General features: G+C 31.2%; 1 protein-coding gene across 1 annotated transcript in view; it reads right to left on the bottom strand.

Annotated features, from left to right (window-relative positions):
• The window catches only part of LOC101562715 (olfactory receptor 6C1), a 9,989-nt gene extending 1,567 nt beyond the window's left edge, over positions 1–8,422 (bottom strand). The window contains 1 exon segment of the mRNA XM_023708406.1: positions 8,277–8,422. Coding sequence (XP_023564174.1) covers positions 8,277–8,422 — 146 coding nt within the window.
• Positions 8,423–8,589: the final 167 nt, after the last annotated feature.

Below are 8,589 nucleotides of genomic sequence, written 5' to 3'. Positions count from 1 at the left end.
AAAGTGGGTGGAACTGAAGGGAATAATACTGAGTGATAAAAGTCAGACACAGGAAAACAAGTTTCTCTTGCTTTTTCTTATATATGATAATTAAAAAAATTAACCTAAAAGTAGAATAGTGATAAACAGACATTAGAAAGGTTTAGAGGGAGAAAGGTGGCTAAATATGATTAATACATGGTATGGAAATATCACACTATACTTTTTTACTTTGTAGAACAAGTATGGATAACAAAAACTTAAAAATAATAGTTTGGTATCCACCATGTTGAAGTGATAGGCAGGAAGTTCTTAAGAAGGTATTTCTCTCTCCAAATATTCCCTCTTACCTTTAAAATATCTTCTCAGATATAATCATCTTTTTTACCATTGATTCAGTCTTACACATTTCCCTTGGTGTAAAATTTAGTTGCACTGAAAATTATAAAAAATGAGAAAGATGTTATTTTTTATAAAGTAATCATTCTGTCATCTACCAATTTTTGCTAACATACCACAGCTATTCCAACTCCTACTACTCCCATATAAGAATCAGATATACTGATGTCTTTAACAGGAACACCTCAAGTGTCAAAAATAGAGGGGAAAATATGTATAAAACAATGTGAAATACAGGACTTAATCATGACATTTATTTTATGTGAATCTCTTGCAAACTTTAATGATATTAATCTCTCTGGTTTTGGTCTCATTGTTATTAAACCTATATTTCTTTCCTATTTTAACTCTATTGCTACTATTATTGAAGATATTTGAGAAACGTCTTCAGTTGAAGAGATAAATAATTCCAAAAAGCTTTTAGTAGTTTTATTTAAATTATAGAATAATAAATTTTAATTTTTTTCCTTCCTTAAATAAAGTTTCAATTCATTGACATAGTTCATGTCCACATAAAATATTGGGGATGTCTAGTTTTGAATCTATTCTACCTATTGGGTCTCAAATCACTGTTGTCTGCTAAGCTATTTCATATATGTAGTTTCTCCCATATAATGGTCAATGTCATATAGTTGAATTAATCAAACAAACTAATCAATGTCCAGCATTTGGAATAATAATTACCATTTAAAGAAAGTAACATACACTTTTTTTGTATAGAAAATGTTCCAAACTGCTGATCAAAACTCTGGGGTTAGGATCGTGCCTTATGTTAAAAGTAATGTTTTAAAGAAACAGTAATAAGTAACATAAATAACAAAATACAGTAGTAATTACCTAATTATACAGTATGAGGAACTTTTATACAACTGACTTCTCCTTTTACTTTGTCTATATGGCACTGACCTGTCCCACTATTTTGTATCTGACTTCTAACGTGCATACTATACTTCTATTATAATTAAAAGGTATCTGATCACTCCATTTGAAGTATGTTAGGCTTCCAACTAAGCAGATCTGAAGTTTCCCCTACCAGACTACTTCTTCTATCACCCTTTATCTCAGTCTCCCACAAGGGCTCAGGGAATGTACAAAAGGAAGATAAATTTTCTGCAAGCATATAACACAAGTGAACCTCCAGTGCAACTACCAAGAGAGTCCTATGCCCAACTGAAATACTTTGGCACTGCCTGTTATGTCTGCATTTCTATTAGCATCCTGGTGTTATGAGTTCTGTTCAGTATTGCTTCTCAAGCTTAGCTTGTCTCATTAAGGTTTCTCCAAATATTAAATCCAAATTTATACAAACTCCTTTTACAAAGCAGTTCCAAAGGCTTATCATCACATGGTCTGTTACAGTCGCAGTAATTTCTTTTCTCTGGCACCAAAATGTGTATTTGCTATTTTCCCAGAACTCAAAAGGGAGAAGTTTATTTTGGATATAGTTCATGGTAGATTGTCTCCAAGAAAAAAGTGTCATGATGAAGCGATACTGCACCATAAAGCTGTTTAACGCATGGCAGTCACAAAGCAGAGAGACAAGAAGGGGCAATAAGAGTGACAGAGAGAGAGAGAGAGAGAGAGAGAGAGAGAGAGAGAGAGAGAGAGAGAGGAAGCCTGGGTAAAAATATATCCTCCTGTATGTCATAATCCTAGTGATCTACCTCCAACCAGACCTCACCTTGTAGCATCACTTTCCAGTGATTAAACCCTTGAATGAATAAATACATTCATTAATAAAGTGTAACCCTAACCCACAATTTAATCAGTTTCCAAAAACATGCAGCACTGTGGAGGATTTTGGTCCTAAAACATAACAGCAATCAATATTGAAAAAGATTACATATCATGACCAAGTTGGCTTCATTATAGGAATTTAAGGATAGTCCAACATACTTAAATTAACAAATGTAATATACCACATCAAGCGAAGCACACCAAAAACAAACAAAAACAAAAACAGAGACAAAACTCACAATTTCACCCATATACATACAGAAAAATCCTTAGATAAAATTCATTCTACGTTACATGAACTTTCACAAAAATAGGCATATAAAGGTATTATCTCAAAATGATTAAAGACTTTATGATAAATCCATTGATGGTATCATACTAAATGTGGAAAAATAGAAAAATATTTGTGAAAATCAGAAATAAGACTAATATGTGTAACCCTGTTGTTCCTGTTCAATTCAGTACTCAAAAGTTTAACCAGAGCAATCATGCAAGAAGAGGCACAAGAGAGTGCATGTAAGCAAAGAAGTCAAGCTAACCTTATTCACAGAGAACTTGATTCTTTACATAGAAGACCCAATGAACTTCACTGAAATCTATTATGAGTCTCCTATAACTCAAAAACCAATTGGGAAAGAGGCAAGATATAAAATGAACACAAAAATCCTTAATTCTTCTTGTCTTTTTTCACTTTTTCAATAATTAGTTTAAAGAGAGTATAAAAACAATTGGTAAGGCATTAGAAATGGTACACATTTAGAAAACCAAGAAGAGAGGTATTCAACCATGGATTTGTGTTGCACAATGCTTTCCTCAGTATAGTTGCTTAGTTCGCAGAGCAAGTGTTAATATTCAGTTATTTGTCTAATCTTGAATAGCTATGTATTTTAATCTGAGTAACAGACTTTATGATAAAAGTAGGTAATAAAACAACCATCTTTAATGTGTTATTGTTGTTTTTAAAATCTATAACATAAGAAATCTTGTATGTTACCCTGTTTCTGTCTTTGTTTCTGTCTTGTTAGGAAAACCCGTGACATACGTAATGTTTATGTTACCCTTATTCTGTCATTGTTTCTACTATCTGCTTTTTCTTTTTCTTTTACTCTTCAAAATAAAATAAAATTAAATTAAAAAATAAAAATGCAACAACAAAGTATGGAGTAAATAAATAAACGATATCCCGTCCTCACAAAGCAGAACTATGCAGATATAAGCAAATTTCTAATTTTCTTTGAGTTTGAAAACCTGTATTGTGAAGTGAATAAATCGAAAGAAAGCAAACTAAATTTAGTATAGGTCACTGTGTCTAACAGCAGAGGTTTTTTCCACTTTATACACTCCCTTTTGATACACACTAAAAATATTCTTTCTACTTTTTCCTTCTAATTCTTGAAATATGTATCTGTGTTTATAAAAGGTAGTTGTATGTTAGGTAACTCAATATTATAGCATTCTCTACTTAATTTTCTAAAGTCATACTTTTTAATTAATTAGGCATGTATTGGTTCATATTGACAATTGCTACATTGGTACATATAGGTATACTGGTATATTGGTACATTAGGCATATATATATGTAAAAATATAGATAGATTTTATATATATTACATGTATTCATTATATGTTTATATTACATTTTATTTATATATTTATATCATATTTTATATTTTATAGTTTATATATTATATGTTATATATTACATATGTAAATCATATATATATACATATATATGATTGTGCCATAGGGAATTTGTACCTGTACACAATATACCTTGATTCTCCTCCCCTCTATTCAACTCCTTTTCCCCTCCCTGTTTACCAAAGCTTTGATTTCATTTTTTTCCTTCTTCTCTTCTTTATTTTCCCTTCCTTCCTTTTCTCCATCTCCTTTCTATTCTCTTTACCATTTGAACATTTTCTTCCTATTTTGCAATATATAGTATACATTTTGCTCTTCATTTACAGTTTCAGTTTCTCACATCAGAGAAACTGCACAGTATTCACAAAGTGTTTCTGATCTATTTCACTTAAGAGTACTTTCTCATGTTGCACCCATTTGTCTAGAGGTATCTCAAGTATATTCCTCTTTATGGCTGAGTATTATTCCATTATGTAAAAGAACCACATATTCTTCATCAATTTACTAGTTGATAGATCTTTGGGATATTTACAAGATTTAGCTATTCTAAACTGTCCTTCTATAAACATGAGTATGCATACATTGCTGTTGTATGATGGTTTTAATATTTAGAGACTATGTGTGTATCTCCACAGAAAACACTTCTGGAACATAAAATACAAAATCCCTTAGAAATTATGCTCCTGGATCTGATTTACCCTGAGAAATCTTTGTTTATTTTAGATTGTCTCCCATAAGAGAGCAAGGGCACATGTCCCCACACTCTAAGGATTAGTTGTCATATTGCACTATACATCCTGCTTCGCAAGGTTGTTAGTGCCTTAGACAAATGAATTGTAGAATATTGTTTGAAAGTGTATGAACTAATAAACTTGTATAATGGCATTAATAAATATCTCAACGTACTTTTTATGAGCAACAATTAAGTCAGTCATATATTCTAGCATGCAAAGCAATAGTTGGTAAGAGGAATGGACGTGACTCCACTCTGTTCACAAGGATGGTGAGTCAGTTATTGAAGTTCAAAAAGTTTGTCCATGTTTCTATGTAAAATTTGTTAAAGAAAGCTGTGAAACTATCAGATATTAGTTTTTGTACTTTTTATGTTTTATTTGTAGGTGGTGGTGAATTACCAAAAGGATATGATAGCAATTTAAAACAGAAAGGTAAAATTTTATGTCATAAGATATTAAATAAAATTAAATATTTGTTTTAGTCCCCTGTATTCATAGGACCTCATCCTGTGATTTCTGTTGCTTTCTCCTCCAGTGCATGCGGTAGGGATAGGTGTTATGTGTGATTGTTACAGCAGAACAAATCAGCAATTAACATGAGGGACATCTAGCTTTAGTATTATTAAGCATTTTTATCAGTTTTGTAATGATTTCAGTAAAGGAAAATATCTTATTGGTTCACACTCATCTGAGTGTGCTAAAGGACTAAAGACATTTGGGTACTATTCTTTTCAATATATTATGATTTTAGCAGAGATGGCCAAGAAGGAGATCTCTAAAGATTGCTTATATTCAAAATCATATCTATGGTACTAGTCTTCTTTGACTTATGTTGCCTTATTTGCCTTGTGTACTTTTCTCATGATTTTGACTCCTTTTGGGACCCATCTACAAGACAAGTTACTTACCCATACAAATGTCTGTGGGTGACACTGGAAAGAGCATTCCTCTTCCCATTACTGTGGCCTTCCTCTTCGCATTCAAATCAAGAGGAATGCTCTTTATGGATCAGTATTATTCCATTATATAAAGAACCACATATTCTTCATTGATATACTAGTTGATAGATCTTTGGGATATTTACAAGATTTAGCTATTCTAAACTGTCCTTCTATAAACATGGGTATGCATATATTGCTGTTGTATCATGGTTTTAAATATTTAGAGACTATATGTGTATCTCCATAGAAAACACTTCTGAAACATAAAATACAATTTCCCTTATAAATCATTCCATTTATATAATGGAATAATACTCAGTCATAGAGAGCATTCCTGTTCTCATTCATATCAAGAACTACATCCAGAATAATGGAATGAATTCTCTGACAGAATCGTTAAAAGTGTGTTCATGAACTGAGATTCCATTCTTCTTTAGTTCTTTTAGGTATTCATTCGAACATTTTCCTTCTAAAATTGAATTTCAGAGGTTGCAAATGACTTTGCTCATTTCTTTCTGTAGATCACATGCTCTAACAAAATGCCAATTTAAAGTAGATTTAATCATCAGTTTTGGTGATCAAAGAAAACCAAGGGACTTTTTCATATGTATGTCACTATTTTCAGAAAAAGAATTACATAATTTGGCATGAAAGCTTTTTAAGAAGCTTTTCTAAGCTAACTTTAAAATCATGGCTTCTGAAAATAGCCTGTTTTAATCTGACTTCATTCTATGAATGCCAGCCATACAATATGATTTTTGGTTTAATTTCACTTATCCCATACAATATATACCAGGTTCTGAGAATAATAATATAGGAAGATATATGTTTACATACATATATCACTGTAAGTTTATTATTAGTTTTGTGATTGTCTAAAATTTAAATATTAATATTTTGACAAGTCTAACATGTCAGTTGCAGTCTTAACACTAATGTGAGTATAAAATTTATTACATGCTTTTCCATGGTTTTCACTAGATCTTGCTCATTTAAAAAATGCTTACATTTTAATCTAAGTGCAGCTAACTAATTTTAATTTGTTTGGATGTCTATGTTCTGTTTTGCTTTCCTTTTACTTTTCATTCTATTTTTCAGAAGATATAGAGTCCATTCTGTATTTTTCTTTCATTATGCATTTCTTGCACTGACCGCAAATTTTTAAAAAGGATAACTAAAAGAAAAAAATATTTAGAAGCAAGAGACAACCTGAGTAAACATAATCAAAGATAAGATTTTGGGACTCTCCACAAGAACAGTATTCAAATCATTCTCTCTTTGTTACTTGGAAATATGTGAAAACAAATAACATAAGCCATAAAAAAGCAAATACACATATTAAGTATGGTAAGCTTTGATTCACTGCATAAAAGCACAGTAAACAAATTCTGGCAATTGATTTTGACAAGGCCTATTTCTTTTTTTACTATTATTGTAATATTTATTAACATTAAAATATAAAGGGGCTACGGAGATGGCTCAGTGGAATAAGTGCTTCCCTGGCAAGCACAAGGGTCTGAGTTCAATCCCCGGTTCTGCAAAAAAATTAAAAAATAAAAAATAAATAAAATGTAAAAACACCAGTATATAAGGAAAGTAAATATATTTTTAAGAATAAAGATGAAAAGTTTAATCACATGATAATAAAATACTTTGATTGTATATGTTAAATACTTCATGAACCATAGATTATTATATGCATATAACTTTCTACCTGACACACTCCATTAATGAGAAAATTATATACCATCTAACATCTGTATGCTGTGCAGGATATAAGTGAATTTCCAGATGTTGGGGGACTTTTAAATGTTCAAATACATAATCAACATCCATTTAACTTGTAGGATTGTAATATATTAGAATATAAGAACCGAAGCTTAAATATTTTAAGAAACTCTAGAAATATATACTATTTATAATACTACCATAATCGTTTATAAAATATGAATTAATATTGCTTAACTCTACCTGAAACATCACTCCTCTTATTGTGATTCAGAAGTACTATAGTTGTCACTGTTACTTTATTGTAGATTACTTAAACATTCAGGTATGGTAAAATACAGAAAAAACACACAAGTGCACCAGTGTTTATCACTGCAGGATTAACTGATGACCCATGTTTGAAACTTCTGTGATTTATTTTTCAGTTTCTCAATTATTCACATAGTACTATTGTGGTCTGATCATAATTAAAATCAAACTGGTAGATAGTCACTGTGATCCTCATGCAACTTTTTGTTTTGGAATTTTTCCTGTTTAGAAAGATTTATATTATCACCCATATATTTTAATTTCTGGTTACTATGATTCCTGATAATAAATCCTTTTTCTACAACTATCACGTAATTAAGGTAACAAGTTATGTGAGGTATTAGGTAAATTTAGAACCTGGAAAATATCAACTTTTAGAACAGCGTATTGAAATACAGTATTTGCAAGAGTCATAGATAAAAACTAATGACATTGGCAACTGCATTTCAAATGAATAATAAACTTCTTGTAAATTGCTAAATAGACTTTACTCAACTTAGAACAAGCAAAGAGATTCCTAGCAAATTTATAAACCTGTTGGATGGAGTTGCAGATACTTTCATTTTGATGAACATTAAATTGTCGACGGAAAATATTTGTACTTTATTAATTTTCTAAGTTTGAAATATTTCATGCATGTAAAGGAAGAAACATTGTTTTCTTGATTTTGATTATCTTTCTTCTATAGATTTGACAAGACAAAAGAGAAATGAAGAACAAGTCAGGGGAGATAGAGTTCATTTTGCTCGGACTGACAGATGACCCTCTGCTACAATCTGTGATTTTCTTGTTTCTATTTTTCAATTACATCTTGAGCCTGCTGGGAAACTTCATCATCATTGTCCTCACCCTGCTGGATCCCCGCCTCAAGACACCAATGTATTTCTTTCTCCGAAATTTCTCCTTCTTAGAAATCTCCTTCACAACGGCCTGCATTCCACGGTTCTTGAGCATTCTCACTGGAGATAGAAAAATTTCCTACAATGCTTGTGTAAGTCAATTATTCTTTTTCTTTCTCTTTGGAATTACAGAGTTTTTCCTCCTGGCTGCCATGTCCTATGACTGCTACGTGGCCATCTGCAAACCACTGCATTATCCCAACATTATGAACAGCAGAGCCT

Source organism: Octodon degus, unplaced genomic scaffold, assembly GCF_000260255.1.
Source record: "Octodon degus isolate 3935 unplaced genomic scaffold, OctDeg1.0 scaffold00358, whole genome shotgun sequence".
Classification (NCBI taxonomy): domain Eukaryota; kingdom Metazoa; phylum Chordata; class Mammalia; order Rodentia; family Octodontidae; genus Octodon; species Octodon degus.
Note: the sequence above shows the minus strand (reverse complement) of the source record. Positions and strands in the feature narration are given on the sequence as shown.